At 38.0% G+C, this 21,963-nt stretch overlaps 1 protein-coding gene across 6 annotated transcripts in view; it reads left to right on the top strand.

Moving 5' to 3' along the window:
- The window catches only part of LOC149534251 (uncharacterized), a 286,537-nt gene that overhangs the window by 84,309 nt on the left and 180,265 nt on the right, over positions 1-21,963 (top strand). For all 6 annotated transcript variants that reach the window (XM_089806885.1, XM_089806889.1, XM_089806887.1 and 3 more), the window contains exons 6-8: positions 20,198-20,388; positions 20,502-20,570; positions 20,652-20,729. In XM_089806885.1, coding sequence (XP_089663011.1) covers positions 20,198-20,388; positions 20,502-20,570; positions 20,652-20,729 — 338 coding nt within the window. The remainder of the gene's footprint in view (positions 1-20,197; positions 20,389-20,501; positions 20,571-20,651; positions 20,730-21,963) is intronic.

The following is a 21,963-nucleotide window of genomic DNA, read 5'->3' as shown; positions in this document are numbered from 1 at the left end:
TAGAGAAGACATCTTGATCAAGCCTTCATCAACAGAACAGAAAGAACAATCCGTATCTCTGAGCAAAAATAGAAGTTAATGTATCAACGGTTGAATTCACACTTGCCTGGAAACTTTAGAATGCTCGAAATTACATCATGTTGAATTTGTATTGCCATTGCCAATGGTGATTAAAGTTTTAGAAATAATACTTCGTAGCCACCGTCGAGTGACACCAGCGAAGAGTTGATTCATTGTGCAAATAATTTCATAGACCAAGTCTGGTTATGAGGGATGGAGCTACTACCTCACACGATTGAACTCATGGATCAACGAGAAAAATACTCGCAGCAGTAATATTATTCCTGCTGAGAAAAGAAAATATTCTAAATGGGAAATGAAGAGGTATGTTCTCCCACAAAACAATTACCGCCATCCCACAGAAAAATGATGACATATAAATGAAGGGATCTAAGGATGGCAGACACATTACAAACATTTCTTCCCACGCTGCAAGATACTCCCACGTGGTCACCATTGAACTGGGGGGTGGGGGCCAGCGCACTTATATATACACATTAATATGGCGACATAAGTTACTAGCTAGTATCAAGTGATGGAGAAACTATGGAGGGTCGTGTTCCAAGAAGTTGTGTGTCATGAGTCACATGTAAAGAAGACACATTTGCATATGATAAAGAAGCTGTGGGTGACTTTCATAGTCTAACCAGAGTAAAGAATAAGAGGTGGTCAATTCTCAGTTCATAAGCCACCAAGTTGATCGGGTTGAAGAGTATTATTTTTGTTTAGAATGCTTGTTGATGCTTGAGAAAGAAATAAAAGTCATCTCTCTTGCTAATTAAGTAGGCTGGCTTCCAACAGCTATTAGTTCTTGTACGTAGAAACTAAACTTGGTGATGGATGAGCAGATATCATGATTGTGTTTCCAGAACTTAAAAAAGTTTTTGGGTTGAAACTTCCAAATCCTGTTATCTTGGTATCTATGATGCAATGAAGTGTATGAAGCATTTCTAATATAAAAGTCTCTCCCAGTATACAGAGCATTAAGCTATTAGCATTTGAGTTGGGAAAGACAGCCAACTCAACAGATAAAAACAAGAACTAGAGGCAATAAGAAATGTAGGAGCTTCCCGAATTTATCCAAGAAGAACTATAGAATTACTATCAGATGTGAAAGGAAACGTATCCCACTAGAGATATAGCTATGGAGTCTACATACTAATAAGAAATATGATCATCCTTTAGCATCAGCAATGATCAACATTTGTCATACCTACACAATAAAAAATATATTGATACTAGGCGGTATGAACTGCGTTCAAAGAGAGGAAATCTAGAATTCATATTTTTATCAGTGATGAAACATATATCTTCAAAAAGCTTTGCATACTCACGTGAAAACATAACCAGTTTACCAGTAATTAATTTATACGAACTGCACTATAACCGAGAAGGATAGGTCAGACAGAGATCATCTGGTAAGTGATATCGAAAGAGATATACGTGCAAAGAGTTACAAGGAAGCATGGGAAAAGATTAAAGAGAATATTGTTAAAGGTAATATTGAGGTAATGTTAAGGTAAATACTATTTGTTTATTTCATTATGAATCTATTATTTAAGTGAATGATATATTAGTCAATGTATTTTCTAATGATAATGAGAAAACATATTAAAATATATACATTGAGTATATATATACACAACGAAATACACAAGGGAAAGTGGATAATAAGTTACCCCATACTCCTACATCACCACTTCAACATATAAGGGTAAGGAGGTAAGATATATATTTTGTGCATATATTGCTATGAAATAATTGATACTATCTTTCTTATCACTGACACATTTGTTATTGTGAAGAATATTGAATAATCAATCAATGATTCTAGTTACAAAGAAATGAAATCAGAATATATGAAAAACAAGAAATATAAATGGAAAATATATATATGAAAAATTGAAAAAATGAAATATAAATATGTTGATTTAAGGAAAACATAGTAATTAGAATATATTTCAATTATAGTACAGAGAGTCTCTCTCGTCCAAATTACGTAATCTTAGATAGGGAGTTGGTGGGGGGAAAGGTGGAGTAATTTCGAGCACTTGTCGGATATGCTTGGAGCTTGTTCCACGCGCCCTCTGCACCGTCATTCTACCATCGAGATGACCGTAACAAGGAGAGAGAAAGTTGTTTGTGTACTATACGAAGAAATCTTTCAAATGAACTGAGTAAATTAAATTTTATACTCATCTTCTCATCCACATTATGATATCCAAAGGTAGGGAGTTGGTGGAGGGAGAGGCGGAGTAATTTCGAGCACTTGTTGGATACGCTTGGAGCTTGTTTCACGTGCCCTCTGCACCGTAAATCTACTATCTTATGATGATCGTAATAAGGAAAGGGAGAAAGATTCCTTTCAAAGGATTATGTAAATAAGAAAAGGGAACCCTACCACTTTCCTATGGAGTCTGCAATCAGGAGAAAACACCCTATTGTAGTGCTAGTTAAGGGAAAGATAGTAATGGTTCTTTTTCACAAGAATCTTTCTAGCCAAACAAGCAATCCACTAAGTAGACCACCTTGTGTGGATGCCTAACACCCACCACCGGGGCCAAGGGGGCCAAAGTTCCGCTCTTGGGCTTTAGTATGGAACTGGCTTGGATTAACTAATTATTATTCAAATTTCTTTGAAGTTTATATATATTTATATGCATGTACTGATGCTTATTTTGTGGTTGCAGGGTTCATAAGCCTAATGAAGAAGCATAGTCATTGCGCATTGATTATTTTAGGATCTAATCAAGGTTATGTATGATGTGTCTACATCGTGTATGCTTCATGTTTTCATTTGTCTACACCGTGTTTGCTTCGTGTTTTCATTTATTAAAATGTATATTTTATAAATCTTTCAGGCTTTATATGCAAATATGTTTGTATCTATGATTGATTTTGCTTGCGGACAAGCAAATTCGAGAGGGGAGGACTGTGATGTCCCCATTTTGGCAAGTAATTTAAATAATAATAATAAATATTTTATGTAAAGTAATATTAATAAATAATATTAAAATAATAATATTATGCTATAAGTAATATTATAATAATTATATTATATCGTATTATAATAGTAATATGAATGAAATAATAAATAATGATAAAGACACACTTTAATATAGCAATACTATATTAGTAAAAGTATTATAATAATATTATAAGTAATACTATTATAATCCTATAATACTTTATAATCATATTAGACTTATAAATTCAATATTATATTATAATCATATAATAATGTCATATTATGTATAACGTATTATAATATAATCAATGAAATAATAATATAATATAATGATATTATGATTACTAAGATATATTTCAATGTAACAATACGATATTAATAATGAATTATAATAATGTATAGTTGATATATTATTAAATTAATATATATATTACAATATAATTATTAATATAATATATTAACTAAAGCTTATTAATATAAATATATTATTAATATAATATAATTATTATTATGAAAAGATGTGTCTTTTACTATTAAAATGTATATATGTGGAATAGCAACTTTCAAAGGGTATCATACGGAATCAGATAGAAATTATCCAAACCATCCGGAGAAAAATAGGGCAAAAGAATTTATATAAAAGGGAAGTCGTAGATAAATAATGGACCCCCAATTTGGGTTCATTACAATATATATATATATATATATATATATATAATCATATTTCAAATTTATTTAAACAATATTAGGTTTCATTTTTGATCGGTAAACGGCCAAAGCCTTCTATTATACCAGTGAAATAATAAATAATTACAAAGATTCTCCATTCTAACGGGCACTGGTAAGAAAGAACAGAGAAAGAAAATCTCTAGTCTAGCCCAAGAATGAAGTCCTTGATTATACAAAAAAATAAAAGGGGCACACCCTAGTAAGAAATTGATCAAATAATTTTATACATTTATACTTTAGTACTTTTAGTGTTGGTAATCCACCATTGCTCCAAGGAATGCAGTCCTGGGATTAGAATAATAGCCCTGATTTCATTAGAAACACCACAAGCTAACCACCAAACAGAGTTAATAGTTAATCCAAATTAGAATATAATAAAAAACCATCAGATTAATCCATGGAGGGAAAGATCTATTTAGAGCCGAAGTGATCCGATGTGTGATCCTTAATTGAAAGTAAGAGTGACTGGATTTGTAGTAAAGAACTGCTCTTTTAAGTTTGCTCTTTAAAGTTAGTGTTTAGATTGATTGATGTGTTTAAATGCAGAAAATTAAGGGTGAAGGTTCTCTGTTACAGATTTTGAAGAGTGTTCTTTCTAATGATAGTTATAATTGTTAGCTTTATTATAATGTTGTCCATATTTCATTTTAACTCTGAGATCTTTGAGTATGGTTATAAAATCTTGCCTACCCGTGCCACGTTTTAACCTTATAGTTTGATTATGGGGAAACACATGAAAAGAGGACTGCATTATGGAGGAGAAGGGAAAAACGAAGAAAATCAATGCAAGAGACTGAGGTAGAAAGCTACAAGGGAAACGATAACAAAGTTCAACATTGCCAACGAAACCAAAGCCATAAATCCAATCCAAAACTGTTTGAGAATGATACAAAATAAGTTAAATGAGTATAATATATTGATTAGGGCTGGATTTACAGAGGAAGCTAAATTACCAATTCAATGACCGTAAAGATACTAATAATGTAAACTATATGACTGCTTATATAAATGCAGCCTTACATCATTCATTTAATAAAACCTATAAAACTGCTTAGGGAAAATGCAGCCAGGCTAAACCTAGCAAAGTTAACTGAATTACAGAGGAGCTATACCCATGACTAGGAAAAGATCTAAACTAACCATCAAAATTGACCCGATATCCGAGCTATGATCCTCAATTCTATTTTTTGTAAACCATGATGATTTCTGAGGCTTCATGGAGGTTTTTAGCCTTCAAACCCGGTGGAAATTCTGTTGGATTTGTCATAGTTTGGGAGGCAAAACTCCATTGCTTCCAAGTTTGAAAGATCTGCCTCCGGATGGATGTATGCATCAAAGGCCCAAAGATAATTCATAAGCCAATCTCTACCTGGGTCCTCTATGATTCCTCTCCATCTTAGCATGAAATGAATGCTTGCTTCCATCCTCGACCATTCTCTAAAGAAGAGAATGTTGTCTCTAATAAGCAAGCATGGGCGCCTAGGGCTTTTGGCAAGTTCTGGGCTACCTAATTCATGTTCCATATAAGCTTCGGGTAGAGGGATTTTAAGCTTTGGGTCAATGTTGGCCATGACTACCTCTAGACCTAACAACCAACATGGGTCAAACAGGTTGTAGCTCAGTCTAACAATATCCCATTTCTCTACACCAACCCTGGCAAGGCAACCTACCCATAGCCCCACAATGTCGCTATTGGTTCGCCACGAAAATTCGTAATTAAAGACCCCTTCCCCTAAGGCTCTACTGACTGCAACACGACTCATATCATCTATCGGCCTGAAAATCCTTTTCCATCTTTCTTGTTTTACTGGACCACATAATGCCATAGTGCGATTTTCGTGGGCATGATAGAAACAAATATTAGTATCCATGGGGAGATGTTATAACAAACACGAAAGCTACTGGGCAAGGTGGGAACGCCGAAGCTTAAACCCTCGTAAATATAGAGCTTGGGGGGAAGAATCTAGAACAGAGTAAGGTGACGCCATCACCCTAAATTTGCTTGATTACCTCACTCGATTTCATGATTAAAGGGATACTTGAAACTGGGGAAAAAGATATTCATCATGCTCTGATATGTGAGCCCGTTTTTATGATTGTTAGGAAAATCATGATCCCATACGTCTAGTTTGAATGGAGTACTAAAATGAGTTTAATGAATATTTATCTTGGCTAGCTTTGATTAAATAATAATTGATTTTTTCCATCTGTACCTTTGTTTGCTAGGCTATTTGCTTCCTAGTTACCGTCTCTGTAAATACGCGAGAATCTTACTTCTTCAAATTTTTGTAACAATTTTAAGGTTGCTTCTAGTCTGGAATTTAATATCCAGTTTGGCGTTTCCCCTTTCCTGAGTGCATTTAATATTATCTCTGAGTCTCCTTCGATTATAACTTTTTTAATGCTAAGGTTAATACAAATTTTTAGACCTTCTTCTACTACTTCTAGTTCTGCCATGTTATTTGTTGTTATCTCCAGTGGCTTTGCTCTTTTTACTAGCTAGTTCCCTGTTTGTTCCCTAATTATACATCCTATTCCTGCCTTTCCTGGATTGCCTCTAGAGGCCCCGTCAAAATTCAATTTTTTCCATCCAATCGGCGGGTGTTCCCATTTGCATTCTTTTTTGGCTATATGATTTTTCATTTTATGTGTGAGAGGTGGGTTAATGAGGTGTGACCATTATTTTTTAATCTCTGCATCCCATTCTGTGAATGATCCTTCTTCTTTCGAGTTTTTCCTTAGGTCCCTATTCATTACTTCCGTAATGTCGACTTTGATTTTGATGCAGAGGGATTGAGAGTTAAGTTCTAGATCTTGAAAAATGCGTCTATTTTTTCTTTCCAAATTTCCCAGGTTAGGATAGCTGGAGTGATATTCCAGAGTTTCCCGTATACTTTCTTGGTTGAATCTTTTGGCCATGCTATTAATTGTTCTTGCCAATTACCTGATAGGGGGGCTGTCTAGTTGAGTTTAGCTTTGAGCTACATCCAACATTCCTGTGCATATTTACAGTGATAAAGAATATGTTTTTCTGTTTCTGAATTTTCTTTACAGAGTATACATCTTGATGGACTTTCAAATCCCATTTTTTGGATTCTATCTGCTGTTAGGATTCGCTTTTGGATGGTTGCCCATAGAAATATGCTTGGTTTAGGAAGCCCTGCTTGGTCCCAGCATAGATTTCTTGGGAAGATGTTTGCTTCCGACCTTTGAAAATTGATAATTTGTTTATAACCTTCTTTGACTTTATAAATCCCGTCCTTCGAAGCTGCCCAAATGAGTCTATCCTCTCTGTTTTTTACTGAGATCGGACAATTTTTAAGGATATTTTCTAAAATCTCTTGGTCCGCTTGATTGAGCCCACAGTTGGCAAGAGATTTTCATTCCCAGGAAGTTTCTGTCTAAATAATATCAGGTATTATCAATAAATAATTATCTTATATTTATAATAGTCTCTTTATTGATCAATTTGTCATAAATATTGTCTCTTCTACTTGCAAAGTGTTTATAAATTTATATTTTGGTTATTAACTTATTATGATTAAATTTCCTTATTAGGGAGGATATTACAGCAAGTAGCTCAAGCACACAACCAAGTAGGTCAAGCATGCTTAGAAGCTCAAACCAAAATTCTATTATTTTAAGCATACCTTAGAAAGTTGTGCGACCTTGATTCTAACACTTCGAAGTAGATAATCCAATTCTTAAACATTCGCTGCAAGATATCTTCTTTGAGAACACAGAACTAAAAAAGAGGTTCTCTCACTTTGAACAAATCTTGATTAAAGAGGCTAATATTTTGGAGTAAAAAACTAAATAGTCTGAGCTTGTCTGACTTCAAAAGACCTTGAAAAGAGAGATAGAGAAACAATTGTGGACATATGCTTCGGTTTCTAACAGTAGCAACGTCGTTGCTCCTCTTGCGGGGATAAAGGAATTAGATCATGCCAAACTCTCAAAGGAGCATACTTGAAGAGCTTGTGAGTTGAATCTTAAGATTTGTGGCCTCCCTCCTCATCCTCCTTCCTCTAATCCACTCATAGTGGCATATTCCTTTCTCAAGAATCAACTTGACATCTTCGATTTGAATTTTTAGATAGATCTTGGCTAGGCTTCAATAACACTCTTTTCCTTCATTTCTTCTCTCCCTTGAGAGCTCTTAGAGCTAAGAGGAATTTGTTTCCTCTTCCCACAAAAATCTTCCTAGATGAGGATCTCACTAAGTCATAGGTGGCTGAATTAAAAGACTTTTGGAAACTTTCTACAATAGCAAAACGAGATGGTTAATGGGCGGTCGTTAGGAACTTGAAAGCAATGAGCCGAGATTCATTACCACTAGGGTGGGATACCTGCTTAGCATGTGCTACCAAATGATGGTCATACACGCAGTTTGGCATGAAGGAACTTATTGGCCATTCCTTGCATATAAACTATTGGAGCGATAATAAATCCTTACGATCCATGCCTAGGATGCTCCTTGATGCTATTGGTTTGGCTTATCTTCTCCTTGACACAAAGACACATGAGAGTCCCGCTCAAGCTCTCCCCGGGGTTCCTGGTTTCCATTGGGTTGTGACTCTATCAAAAGGGTGTAGTAATGAAAGATTGTGACTCTCCTTATGATGATATAAATAGGAGGGAAAATCATTTGTTAAATTGGGTTGCCCTCTTTCCCCTACACTTTTTTGGGCTTTACATTGACGAGATGGAGACTTACCTATAGGCGCACTCCCTTCCGTTGGACAACTGTTCTTTGCATCAGGTTTTGATACATATCTTGCTTTTTATGGATGATGTGCTCCTCCTGGCGTCCTCCCTAGAGGGATTGCATAGACTTCTTGTGGGTATGGTTTCTTTCTGCAACTTGTGACAACTCACAATGATCTTGGAGAAGATGAAGGTGATGGTCTTCAATTGCCTCAAGATTTATCCTCCATTTCTTCTTCCAAGGTTCTAAGAGTAAGATTGTCTTGTGCTACACATGCTTGCGGGTCAAGTTCTTTGGCTTTTGTTTCAATATGAGACCTGCAGCCTCAAATCAACAAAAGGTATGGTTCTATGACCCTTATTGAGAGTGTTTCAGACATCACTTTTAGGATACATAATCTAATTTGACTCTTAGGATAACAGTTTTTATCCCATGTCTTGAAGGCGTGTTAAAAAATGATAAATCTGCACAAGATTACATATAGTGGCTACATGAGGATTAGATTCTAATGTTAAGAAAATGTTATTGCCTCTCGCATCTGTGATTTGCCGTCACCATTCTTTTTGCCGTCGGATTACTGGATCTTGTGCTGTGATCTACATTTTTCCTGTGCTAGGCTTTCCACTTTGTGTTTTTCCTGTCGTCGCCTGTGGCTTCGTGTCGAGTTTCTGTGGTTTTCGTTAACCTTCTCCCCGTGTTCAGTGTTTCAACTGCTCATGTTTTGATTGGTTCTTGGATTATTTTTGCTGGCTAGGGTTTTTGGATTTGCTTGGACGCAGGGGTTTCAACTGCTCATGTTTTGGTTAGGTCTTTGAGTATTTTTGCTAGCTAGGGTTTTCGGATTTACTTGGACATCGCTGTTCATCAATTGCACAGATTTTTGGGTGAGAGTTTTCCACCTATTATTGCACCAACATTTCTGCATCTTCTCTCTCTGCGGGTTGGATGTAGGATACCTTCTTTTATGGCTCCAGCAGACAACTGTCCTCCTCCCCAGGCCCATACTCTGACCTATCAGAGGCTTTGTGACAGAGTGGTCAAGTTAGAAGTCGACAACATCATATTGAGAGATCAGATTGGGACCCTGACGACATAACTCACAAATCTCAAACAGTCAACTAATTCGAATATCAAACATTTCTCAGATACTTTCATCTCCGAAACAACAATGCTGAAATCCAATATCGAGGCAGTTATCGAACAACTTGTTGCACTGGATAAAATCAAGGATCAGCATACCGAAATGGCTACAATACACTACTTTGGTTGCGGAAACAGAACAAAAGGTGAAATCATGGGCTTCACTTTGCAATACTGATACTACTAATCTGAGACTGAGCACAGACAAGATTGTTCAAGGTAAGATTGATGACGAGAGAGTACAGCGGGCACGTGAGCTCAACTTGCGTGTTCGGGGTCTTTCACCCACTTCTGACCCTGCTATTGCTGGACATGCCTTTCTCTCTAAGCAACTTGGCATTTCGGACATCACCTTGGATAGATGCTGGTTTGGTATGGGGGACATCCTTTTTATCAGATTCTTCTCTTTTCCGGATAGGCTTCGTGCCCTTAGAGCGAAGAGAAAGTTGTTCTCTCTCCCCTCTAAAATATATCTGGATGAAGATCTTACTAAGGCACAAGTTGCAGAACTTAAACAGGCTCGGGTATTGTGGTAGAGGCTAGGCGTGCTGGAAAGTGGGCTGTTATTCGGAATCTTAAGGCAGTGGTCCGTGATTCTCCTCCTGCTGGTTGGGTAGAGAGGACAACCTCCAAATCAGCGTGACGATTCCGACAACAATTTGACAAGAAGAGACCTTCTCTTCTTGTCAACTGCTGGAACGGTAATGGCTCTTTATGGTCATTACCTGGTCTATTTCAGGATGTGGTGGGGTCTTTAGATATTTTGGCCATTACTGAGACTCACGAGAGCCCTATGCGTCCTCTTCCAGGTTATCATGGTTATCAGTGGTTGTCAGTGTGTAGGGATGAGGTCCAAACGTCTGGTGGGGTCTGTGGATCTGGGGGTGTTGCTTGTTTGGCTCGAGATGATATCTTTAGGGTTATGTCGGTTGTTCACTCTGATGCCTTTGCTAGATTTATGTGGGTCCGGATTGGTCGGCAGAAATATAGACAGAGAGATATTTTTATTGCTGTTTGTTATTTTCCTCCTACCTCTTCTTCTTATGCTATTCATGACCCGGAGGATGGAGATCCCTATTTTGAGCTTCAGGAGAGTATTTCGCAGTTTGAGGCTTTAGGAGATATTGTTATTCTTGGTGATTTCAATGCTCGTACCAAGGATCGTCAGATCCCTTTACATGATCGTGGCTCTGATTTGAACTACATTTCTAAGTTAGATCTGACTAATATGGGTCTGCAGTGCACTTCGGAGGATGTTCTTGGGCCGTTCTCTGTTTATGGTCGCCACCTCCTCCAGCTTTGTGAGTCTTCTGGGTTGTTGATCCTGAATGGTTTATCCTTCCTTCCTGGATCAAACCTCTTTACCTGCTGGCCACACTGTGGTGGTGCGAGTGTTGTCGACTCTATCATTTCTTCTCCTTTCATTTCTTCCATTCGCAGTTTCACCTTTTCGTGTCTTCCATTGGCCAATCATGCTCTTCTTAGCATTTCTATTTGCGTTTCACCCCATCCTTCCCCGCCTTTGCTTAGCCCGACTAGTACCGTCTCCCTTCCTACCCGCTTTCATTACCCTGAGAGTGATGGTGAGCTCTTTACTTATCACCTTAGGCGACTTTTGTCACCCGCTAGTTTTGATGAGTCGCTAATTGCCTCAGACATGTTTGATTCGCTTGCCTCTGCCATATGGGATTCTGCTCTCCTTTCTATTCCCCACCGTTCCCCTCTCTCTCTCAGAGCTAACCGTTGGAATACTTGTCCTATGAATAAATGGTTTGATACTGAGTGTAAAACTTTCCATCGCTCTATTCGTGTCGCCTTTAAGGCTCAGTCTCCTGCCTTTACCCATATGCGCGTTTCTTATCTGCGTTTTCTTCGTCATAAGAAGCGTTCCTTTGCCTCTTTTCAGTGCAGAACCCTTTGCTCCACACTTATCGAGAATCCTCAGATTTTCTGGCGTACCCTTTTACCTCGTTGCTCCCCCCCATCCTCCACTCCCGATTATCGTTCTCTAACCTGCCATATCACGACGCTTTATGACATTCTTGGGCAGCCTCCTCTCTACTCCACTCCACCTCACCACTGCCATTTGTTCACCTATTCTAGCATTATGGAGGCCATCAGATCTTTGAGATGCAACAGAGCAGCTGATGAAGAGGGTTTCCAGGCAGAACTTTTCAAACTTGGTGCTTCAGTTCTTGGATCTTACCTTCCTACACTCTTTAACAGAGTGGTTTGCACTGGGTTTCCTGACTCCCGGTCTAGACATGTTGTTTATCCTATTCACAAGTTTGGGCCTGCTTCTAATCTGGGAAATTACAGAACTATTATGATGGATCATACTTTTGCCAAACTTTATGCCACCGCTCTGAACACCATGTTATCCAGTGAGCTTGATAGACGAGGATGTAGGGCGAGAGGTCAGGCTGGCTTTCAGGCAAAATACCAAACTATGGATCATGTTTTTACACTGCGGGCTATCATTGAGGAGGCTAGACACCGCTCTCAGAAGGTCTATTGTTGTTTTGTGGACTTTTGTAAGGCTTTTGATTCTGTTCCTAGGTTGGCTTTATTTCAGCGGCTTCAGGAGATTGGGATTTCAGATATGTTACAGACTGCTATTTTGAGACTTTATGAGAAGGTTACTGGTAGGCTAGGATTCCGGAGGGCTTTTCTGATCCGATTCAGAGCACCATTGGCGTGAAGTAGGGTTGTCCTCTTTTGACGCAGTGCAAGGCAGGAGAATCCCCAAAGGAGATGTCCTAGCCCCCTGCTATAAAACCATGCAGCGGAAACATAATAACAAGAAGCAACAATGCAAGATCTGATACCAAATCATAATAATATATTCATAAAATATAACTGATTACATGCAATAAGCCGAGCTGTAAGGCCTTCCCGGTTACAGCCAAATACAAAGCAAGTAATAATTCTACAAGATCCCTCAAGATCCAATCCCAAACCCTAGCTAGTCCAGATTATACTCTGGTAGAAACCTCCAAGGAAGATCTAAACTTGTGCTGGCAAGCCCACCAAGCAATCTACTTGTTTTCCAAGCTGCAGCTACTAGCCCTTCTCCAAATTCGCTCTTCCAAGCTCCTCCACTTCTCCACGATGGATGAATAATGCCTAAAGACTTCTCCACAACCCCTACTTATACCAATCTAAGCCACAGGTCGGCCCAGAACACAAATTAAATACAAATACATAAATTAAATGACAAAGTCGGCCTCCTAGAACAATTAAATTCCCAAAATTGATGTCTTAGTAAAATTGCGATATCTCCTAGCTCCGGATGAATTAGAACTCGAGCTTCGAACTGTAGTTAGAAATCTAGGCCCTCTTCCATCCCTGAAATTTTCATCCTCTAACTCATTGTAGAAAATTAGATACATGGCCTAAAACAGGTACCAAATTCCTAAGCAAAGCCGAGCTCCTCCAAGACCATGCCGAGCTCCAAAGAACATGCCGAGCTCCCAGAGCATGCCGAGCTCCAATCCTTTTTGACCGAGTACCAGTCCAAACACCCTCCAAGAAACTACTGAGCCTCCTCCTATGAACTCCAAAGTAGTCACCAAGTAAATCGAAGATGCTCTTGCATCATCTTTCTCCTACACTGTTTGGCTTGTATATTGATGAGTTGGAGGATTTCCTTATGAAATCCTCTCAACTGGGAGATGGGTGTTATTTACATTAGGTTTTGATCTCTATTCTCCTTTTTTCTGATGATGTGGTTCTCTTGGCCTCTTCTCCTAATAGCTTGCAGAGACTCCTTGATGGTCTTGCTTCTTTCTGTACTCAGCGACAGCTTGTGGTCAATTTGTCTAAGACACGGGTTATGGTCTTTAACTGTTTAAAGACCTCTCATCTTCATTTCTTCTTCCTGGGGAAGGAGGTTGAGATTACTCCCTCTTACATGTATCTTGGTGTGAAGTTTGCAGGACCACGTTTTAGTTTGAGACCTGCTATTCAGTCCAGAGTCTGTAAGGGTATGGGCTCCTTGGCTTTGCTGGAGAGACAATGCTTCAGGTATCATTTTCAGGATATTTCTCCAAGTTGTCCCTTTTTGACTCCTTGGTTCGTCCGACAGTCCTCTATGGTTCTGTGGTTTGGAGACCTTCTCTTATTGCTTCTGATTGGGCTTCTATTGAGCGGGTTTAGATGTTGTTGTTGCATCGTATCATTAGGTGTCACAGATTCACCCCTCACAACATTGTTTTAGCGGAGTTTGGTGCTCATCCTCTCAAACTTGCCATCATTTTTGACTTGATTTGGTTTCTTCATCGGCTTCGTGGTTTTATAGAGACATGTGCTGACTGGCATAGATACTCTTATTTGGCATATTGTTCTTCAGTGGAGATTATGAGATCTGACACTTCTGCTAGATCTAGATGCTGGTACGCTCAGGCCACCTCTTTGTTGGGTTCGATTGGAATTGAGATTGATCGTCTTCCTCCCTATCAATTTTCGCTAGATGCCTAGGCTCATCTTCTACCCTCTCGTCAGGAGTTGAATGAGCATGTCAGACAGGATATCTATAGGCAGTACATTACCACTACTTGGTGTCATCCCTTGGGTGGTTTGCGACCTAAGATGGCCTTTTATGCTGAGCATTTTCTTGTTATTTAGGATGGTATTGTTGTTCGCCCTGCCTATCTTTACCGGCGTTGGAATCATGCATTACGGTTTTCTTTGGGCTCTTTTAGGGTTGGTTCTCATCGTCTCAGGGCTTGGACTGACCACCATATGGATCAGGCTGATCGATTATGCCAATTATGTACTCTGATGGAGGTTGAGACCGAGATTCACTTCGTATTTTGTTGTCCTCTTTACTATGAGATCAGAGGGAGATTTTATTGCCTTTTCAGAGATTGTTCTTCTCTCTCGATGTTCTTCAATTATATTGATCAACGGTGTTTAACACTTTATCTTCAAGAGGCCACCCATCCTCGAGAGAATACCCTGCAGTCCGTTCATCAGAGATGGACTTCTGATCAGCTCATTACCACCTTTTTCTCTCCCTTGTCTCCTCCGCAGGGTTTGAAAAGGCCTTCCACTACTTCACATTCCAGATCAGTCAGACATTGTACCAGTCTCTACAGGCAGCAACAGTCCTATAGGGGTTCTTCACGGCATCCGAAGACTATGGATTGTCCACGGATGTACCTCTCTATTATGGATTTCTTTGTGACAATGAAGGACCCTTGGTCCTTACCTTGTCTTTCTTTCTTCTTGTTGCTTTGTTCCTTTTCAGTCACTGTTTGGTGCCTTTGCTTGGCAGGCTCTTCTGTTTGTATGCTCAGTCCCATAAACCGTTTTGGTTTTTTGTGGACATTAATAATTTTATCTTATCTTATTTATCTTATCTTATGTATACTTTGGTTTGGTCGACGATGCTCTATGGGTCTGCAGTGTGGGGGCTTTGCTTGTTAGAGACTGATTGGGCCTTGGTGGAGTACGTTTAGACGCTCTTTCTTTGACACATTATTTGTTGTGGGCTGTTCAGGCCGAGTTCGGAGTTCATCTGTGCAAACTCGATACTATCTTTGATGTGGTCTAGTTCCTTCATCGTCTACAGTGTTTTGCGGAATCCTTAGAGGGTCGTCATAGACTTATGTACCTTGCTTATTGCTCCTCAGTTGATATTGCTTGGTCTGACCCCACAACTAGATCTCAAGTCAGTCACAATTGACATTGGCCTTCTTCCTCCGTACTAGTACTCTTTGGATGCTCTGACCCATTTGTTGCCCCTTCGTCAAGTTTTGAATAGACATATCAAGATGGATATTTATAGACAATACATTCACAACACTTGTGTCAACCCCCTTGGTGGTTTGAGTTTGAGGATGGCCTTCTACGTTGAGCACTTTTTGGAGGTCGAACAGAGGGACATTGCTTGTGCGTCCTATCTTTCCAGCAGTTGGCCCCATGAGCTCCGGATCTCTTGGGTCCTTTAGGGTTGGTTCCCACAAATTTTTTATTCAATCTGAGCATTACTTACTGAGGGAGGATAAGTTTTGGCAATTGTGATATGGGGGTGGCTGTGATCGAGTTTCATTTCATTTTCCGTTGTCCTATTTACTATGACATTAGAGAGAGGTTTTACTCTTTGTTTAGGGGGCTTCAATCTCTCTCTTCCTTCTTTGGTTATACTAATCAGAGGTGCCTTGCCCTCTATCTTTAGGGGGCTCTAGACTCTAGGACCACTCTTCCTAGCAGCATCTCCATGTCGGGCCACTCCAGGATCAATTGATCACCTCATTCTTTAGAGTAGTTTCCCTGATGTGGGGAACCAAGCATCCTCCTAATCCCTCTACTAGGATCCCTATGGTTTGTTTGTCCTTGCACAACCTCTTTATGGTTGTGGTCCTCCTCATCACCCTCTCCTAGAGGTCTTTGGGGGTGTGTAGGTGTCCCCTCCCTCCTTGTGGGCTATCCTTTGATTCTGGACTTCTTCCCAACCTTTGGACCAGCTAGTGGGGTGGCTTTGTTTTTTGTTTTGGTTTCTCGTTTCAGTTCTCTTTGTTTTTTTATTTTGGTCCTTTTCCTCAGACATCGTTTGGTGGTCCCCTTGTTGGCTTTTCTTTTGTTGGCTGTTGTGGTCCTTTAGACCCTCTTGTCGGTCTTTCATTGGAGATTAATAAATTTATCTTACTTTATCATATTTTATGCTCCCCTTTATTCAGTTCAGAACTGCCTTATATTTCAAAATAAAACATACTATGATTACCTTCCTTACGATGATCCCTTCTTCAATGCCTTTAACAAATGATTTTCCCTCGTATTTATATCATCATAATGAGAGAGTCACAATCTTTCATTACTACACTGTTTTAGTAGAGTCACAACCCTTTATGCCTTTTGAAAGAGTCACAACCTTTCATAACTACCACCTTTGGGAGATTCACAATCCCTCATAACTGTGCTTATTCTTTCTTTTCCATTAATTTTCTCTTGATCCACACTTTCAAATTATGTTTTCTCTTTATACTTCTCCTTTAAGTCTGCATAAACTTTCCTTCTCAATTTGCATCAGTGTATCCCTTTATATCTATAAATATCACTCCTTATATTGCATATGCCCGGAACATATTTTTTCTATAATGTCTTCTTATAATTATGCGTTCAAGCTTTCTTTGATGGTCATGCTTTTTATCTTCTCCTTTGCAGATCTGTGAATCTATGCCTGATATAAACTCTTCCTTTCCTCAAATGCACTCTACAACTTCTTTCCTCAAATGCACTCTACAACTTCTTAATGTATCTTTGCGAGAGTGGTGCCTCTTCCGGTTTTTAATTGCTCCTTAACTAATCTTAATTGCTGCTCTTTATTTCTAATTCAGGATTGTTTTCGAATTCTTCTTGAATTCCAAACTGATTCTTTCATATTTCATTTTCCAATTTTCCTTGTTCCATCCATATTCCTTTCCAAATGAAATCTTCCCCATTTTATATCCTATGTTGAGAGAGTCACAAGGCTTTACTACATGCCTCTTGACCTTTCATTGAACTTCTATTAATTTGTAATTAATTTTCTTAATTATTATTTGGTAATAAATCCCATTCAGAGAGGACACATTACTGAATTGCAAGAATTATCATGAAGAGTGACTAGGATACAGCGATGCCTGACTGCCTCCATCAAATAGTCACCACCTCAAGCAGGGAAGGAACCTTCTCTAGAGGGCTACATACACTCATAGTCCTTGATGCAGGTTTTTGTACTGTAGTTTTGATGTATATGCACCACATTTTGAAACTCAAGTGATCATAGATGCAGACACACATTTGTACTCTTAATATATATGAGATATTGGCTATAATATATATGTTTAATGCACATGTATTTTGATGTTTTAAAGATGCATGCATGTTTATAATATGATTCGATATATGTTTAATTAAATACAACCACAATTTATTAATTTAATGAAATAAATATATGTATATTCATTCTAATTAAATTCTGTGATGGTCCTATTTCACAAGTATTCATATGACTACTGTTACTACCCTGTATAATCTTGTGTATGGCATTGATGCCATCATGTCTAAAGAGTTGGAAAACCATCCTTAATAGCTTCCCTTAAAGGATTCTTATTGATGATAATGTCTATCATGATTGATGTCTAGAACAATTTGAATTGCTTGATGAGTGTCGATTAAATGCTCTCAGTGCCTACTTAGTATGTTACAATGTAAGAATCCTAACTAGTTCTAACTTTGAAACTCAATTTTGCCCTTTTGGCATTTTGTCAAACAGTTGGCATGCAATGTTTAAGTTGGCATTGAGTCGTCATGCCTAAAGAGTTGGAAATTCATCCTTGATAGCTTCCCTTAAAGGTGTTATTGATGATAATGTCTATCATCACTCATGTCTAGAACAACTTGGATTGCTTGATGAGCATTGATTAAATGCTTGTAGTGCCTACTTAGTATGTTATGATTTAAGAACCCTAACCAGTTCTAACTCTGAAACTCAATTTTACCCCTTTTGACATTTTCTCAAACAGTTGGCATGCAATGTTTAAGTTCTGATTTCTAAATGTAAATATGTTTTTGATTGTTTGCATTTGAATGATTTTACAATTACTTCACATATAATGGTGCATGAAATGTTTAGATAAAAATGCCAACTTGCACAAGAAAACCTTATTCACTAATTTCCAATTCAAGCTTTTACAATGAGAATGACATGCTTTTAGAATTCATTAGAAAAAAACAAAATGCAATGAACCTGTAGGTGATTGCTGGTCTCCAAAGAAGAATCACAGCCTACTAAGAATGATTGTAATTTGACACCAAGTCTTGGAAATGTTACATTTTGGCACTGAAGGCAACAAAGTGTGGCTCTTCACTCCAATGCCACTTTCTATGCCCTCTCGTGGCTCTTATGTATTCAGCCACTGCCTTTAAATCCAAACACAATTCTCTTGACTCGCTTCAATCTGCATAAAAATGAATCCCTCTACCAATGCAAACAATTCTGGAATTAAATGGAGCTTCAAACACCAAATCTGCAATCAGTCATCGTTTGAGCACAAATGGCGGCTCTCGAATGAACCACCTTGAAAGTAATTTATAACTTTATAATACAACTTAAATTATTAAACATTTAAGGCCATTAAAATATTAATAACTCATTATTTTGACGAGCCATCTGAACCAGGGAGTCAATCATTGCATCCTCTGTCTGGACTCTGTATGATTGTCTTACAAAGATACAAGAAATAGAAAGGGCCCATCTCTATCAATCTTAGACTTACTATAGGTATATGAAATGGAGCCCAAACAAAGTCCAACCTGAGACAAACGAAGACCAAACTGGAACATACTGAATTCTAGATAAGACAAGAACCTCCATCAATCAAGACTCTGCCTCAGAAGACCCTCTCTCCATAATAATTGGCCTATAAGGGACACAAGAATAGGCTAATCCTCCAAACTCTGATGATCATGAAATTGGGGACATTACATATGATGTAGTATAGAGAGATTCTCAACCTTTATGTTATGGGCTTTACTGCATGACAAGTTTCTATAGAGATATTATTCTGGTGATTTTGGCACACATTTATTTTTAGATACCATGTAGGCACTTAGGGAGGTTTATGTCATGATGTAGTAATAAGTATGGAATAAGTTAGTGTTTTCTTGGCTTTTGTGTTATGGATTCTGCTATTGTATAGAAGCAATTACATGCTTCAGCATTGTGTTACATTGGAATCCATGCCTAGCTGTGGAAAAGGCTTCCCCTAAGTTTCTTGTTTTTTTTATCATGTATAGGTGAGACAAAAGGTTTCTCTGAGCTGCTTTTAGGCATATAAGGTGATTCTGGACCTTTATTTAAGTGATATCATGTCAACTTGTATCCAATTTTTATATAAAGCTCTTTCTAAAAGATACTCTTTTTATTTATGCAACTATTCTAAGATCTATTCCAACCCATAGAAATTCCTAAACAGATTTGAAGAGAAAATATTGGGGAGTAAACAATATTATGGATTTTGTCAAGTACACTTTTCTTTCATTTTATGTAATTCCTTCCCTTGCCATTATCGTATTCCCTTTCTTCAGAGCCACAGGTTCGAAAGTTTGCAGTGCTTTTTAGTTATCCCAGAAAATCTTCTTCATTTGTTTGTGTATGAGTTAGTTTAGGGAACATCTACCTGACAGAAATTGTAAGTGTTTCAAAATGTCTATGTTAGTCTTGGTTCTCGGTTTCTTTTATTTGGACATACATTTCCAGAGATAAGGATACCAGTATGGTCATGTTTTTTGGATTTAAATCCACAATTTTGTGAATCATAAAATTTACCATAGCCACTTTGTGAGCTTCATACATCATTTTTGCAACACATGCTCAATTTTAAGCACAGTTTTCATTTGTTATGTCATATTTTGTTTCTTATATTTTTCAATGGTATCTTTAGCTATATTAAATTATATTGGTAATTAAATCTAGTACTCCAACATTTTCTTGCTTATTTAATCTCGCAGTCAAATTCTAGATACTATTTTTACATGAATCTCTATCGACCCTGCCTGCATAAATATAGTGAATTGTTTCTAAAGTGTTTTACGGATATGCGCAGGTTTACACTACCCTGGATTTAGAAAGGCAAGAGATGGCTGAGAAGATAATCAATGAGGAAGCTGCTGGATATGACCAAGAGAGAATCACACTTGCAGAGAAGAAACTAAAGAAAGTCCATGAGAAAATTGACGATCTCTATAAAGCACGTCAGAAGGAGATAGATAAAGCTGTTAAAAGGGCTATAACAAGGTTTGCATTTGGCATGACTTAAAATCCTATGTGATGGTAGTGCTTTCCTCTCTGTTCCATGATTATATTTCATGCTTAATTTCTGATAGATATACAATTGTGCTTTGTTTTAGGGTAACCGTTGAGTGGAAGCGTTCAGCTAAACTCTCAGTTGTCTTCCCAGGGCCTGCAAATGTTTCAAGGTTAGCATGTATGTCCCATCATGTCATGGTAGTTAGTAAATATTTATTTGAAATGATCCTGACGTCTGTCTTGAATCGCAGGGAAGCCATGCTAGCTGAAGCTGTGGCAGCTGCTTCAGAAAAGGCTCGTTCAACTGTCGTTGGGAAATATGCCACAGCGTAAGTATATGTTCACTGCTTATTTGTATTAATCCTTAATCTATTTGTGTTGCCCATTCTTTTCAAATTGTCTTCTTCTCCATCCTTGCAAGATCGAGTCAAACAATAGTAGTTCTGCAAAGATAATTGACATTGACGAGTTTTGTGTTGGAAATGTTTATAGTAATAGGATGTATTAGAATCTGGTTGTTAATCTCTAATGTACTGGATAAGCTAATTTGTTGGTTTCGATTCTGGTATGAATGCAGGTTTGAGATTTGGGTTCAAAATTCGTCCAATTTTTTTTTTTTTGGGTTGGGTTCAGATTCATTTTGGGTTTTGTCTGTACAAATACACACACACACACACACACACACACACACATGCAGTGCAAAATATGCTCATACACCAATATGCTAATATTAAAGTACCATAGGAAAATACACCACCACACATACTAACATTTTAGTTCAAATGATGTAGCAAAATGCCAAAATACATGACTATATCAATGTTTGGGTTCGAAAACATTAATATCACTATTAATAATTAGCTGTCACTGATCAAATACCATAAAAAGCCATCAAACAAATCATTATCATTCTGCTGTTACAAATTAGGAGCACAAAGAGTGCCACTAGCAATGTCAGCCTCAGCCTCAAGGTTAGCCTCAACATCACTAGGTAGCTCGTAATCATCATCATCATCAATTACTAGTGCATCAAAGTGGGCAATCGAAGCTTCCAACTCTGCACACTTTGGTTCAACATCTTAATGCTTTCCGCCCCCATTTCTGTAGGCATTGTCTTTGTGTGTTGTGGGCCTCAAGTTTGAATGCAGAAAGACCAAGTTATCTGCCTTCTTGGAATTTAGTCAATTGCATATCATTTAGTGGGTGATGGTATGTGCTGTAGTTCCTCTCGGATGGCGATGAACTAGCAACTTAGTAAGATATTGGATGTTGAAATTAGAGAGAGTTTTGAATAAAGTTTTTGAAAATATAAATTCACCATAAATCAACAAGGATTTAGAAAGTAGAATCTATGGAGTTAAGAATTGTGATAAAATCTTGATAGCAATTAGTTGTAGATGCTAGTACATTTATCCATGGAAGTACCACCATTATAAGCGTCAAAAATGTTCTTTTCTTCAAGAGCCTCAAGACCACAATCATCAGTGCTTGTGAAACTCATGAATTCAAACCTCACTGTAAGTCGTATGTGATAAAAACAGTCTTCAAAGGGCTACCTTGTGA

Source organism: Cupressus sempervirens, chromosome 10 (assembly GCF_028749045.1).
Source record: "Cupressus sempervirens isolate cs-2001-9-10 chromosome 10, ASM2874904v1, whole genome shotgun sequence".
NCBI classification, from domain to species: Eukaryota; Viridiplantae; Streptophyta; class Pinopsida; order Cupressales; family Cupressaceae; genus Cupressus; species Cupressus sempervirens.
This window is presented reverse-complemented; position numbering and strand designations above follow the sequence as displayed.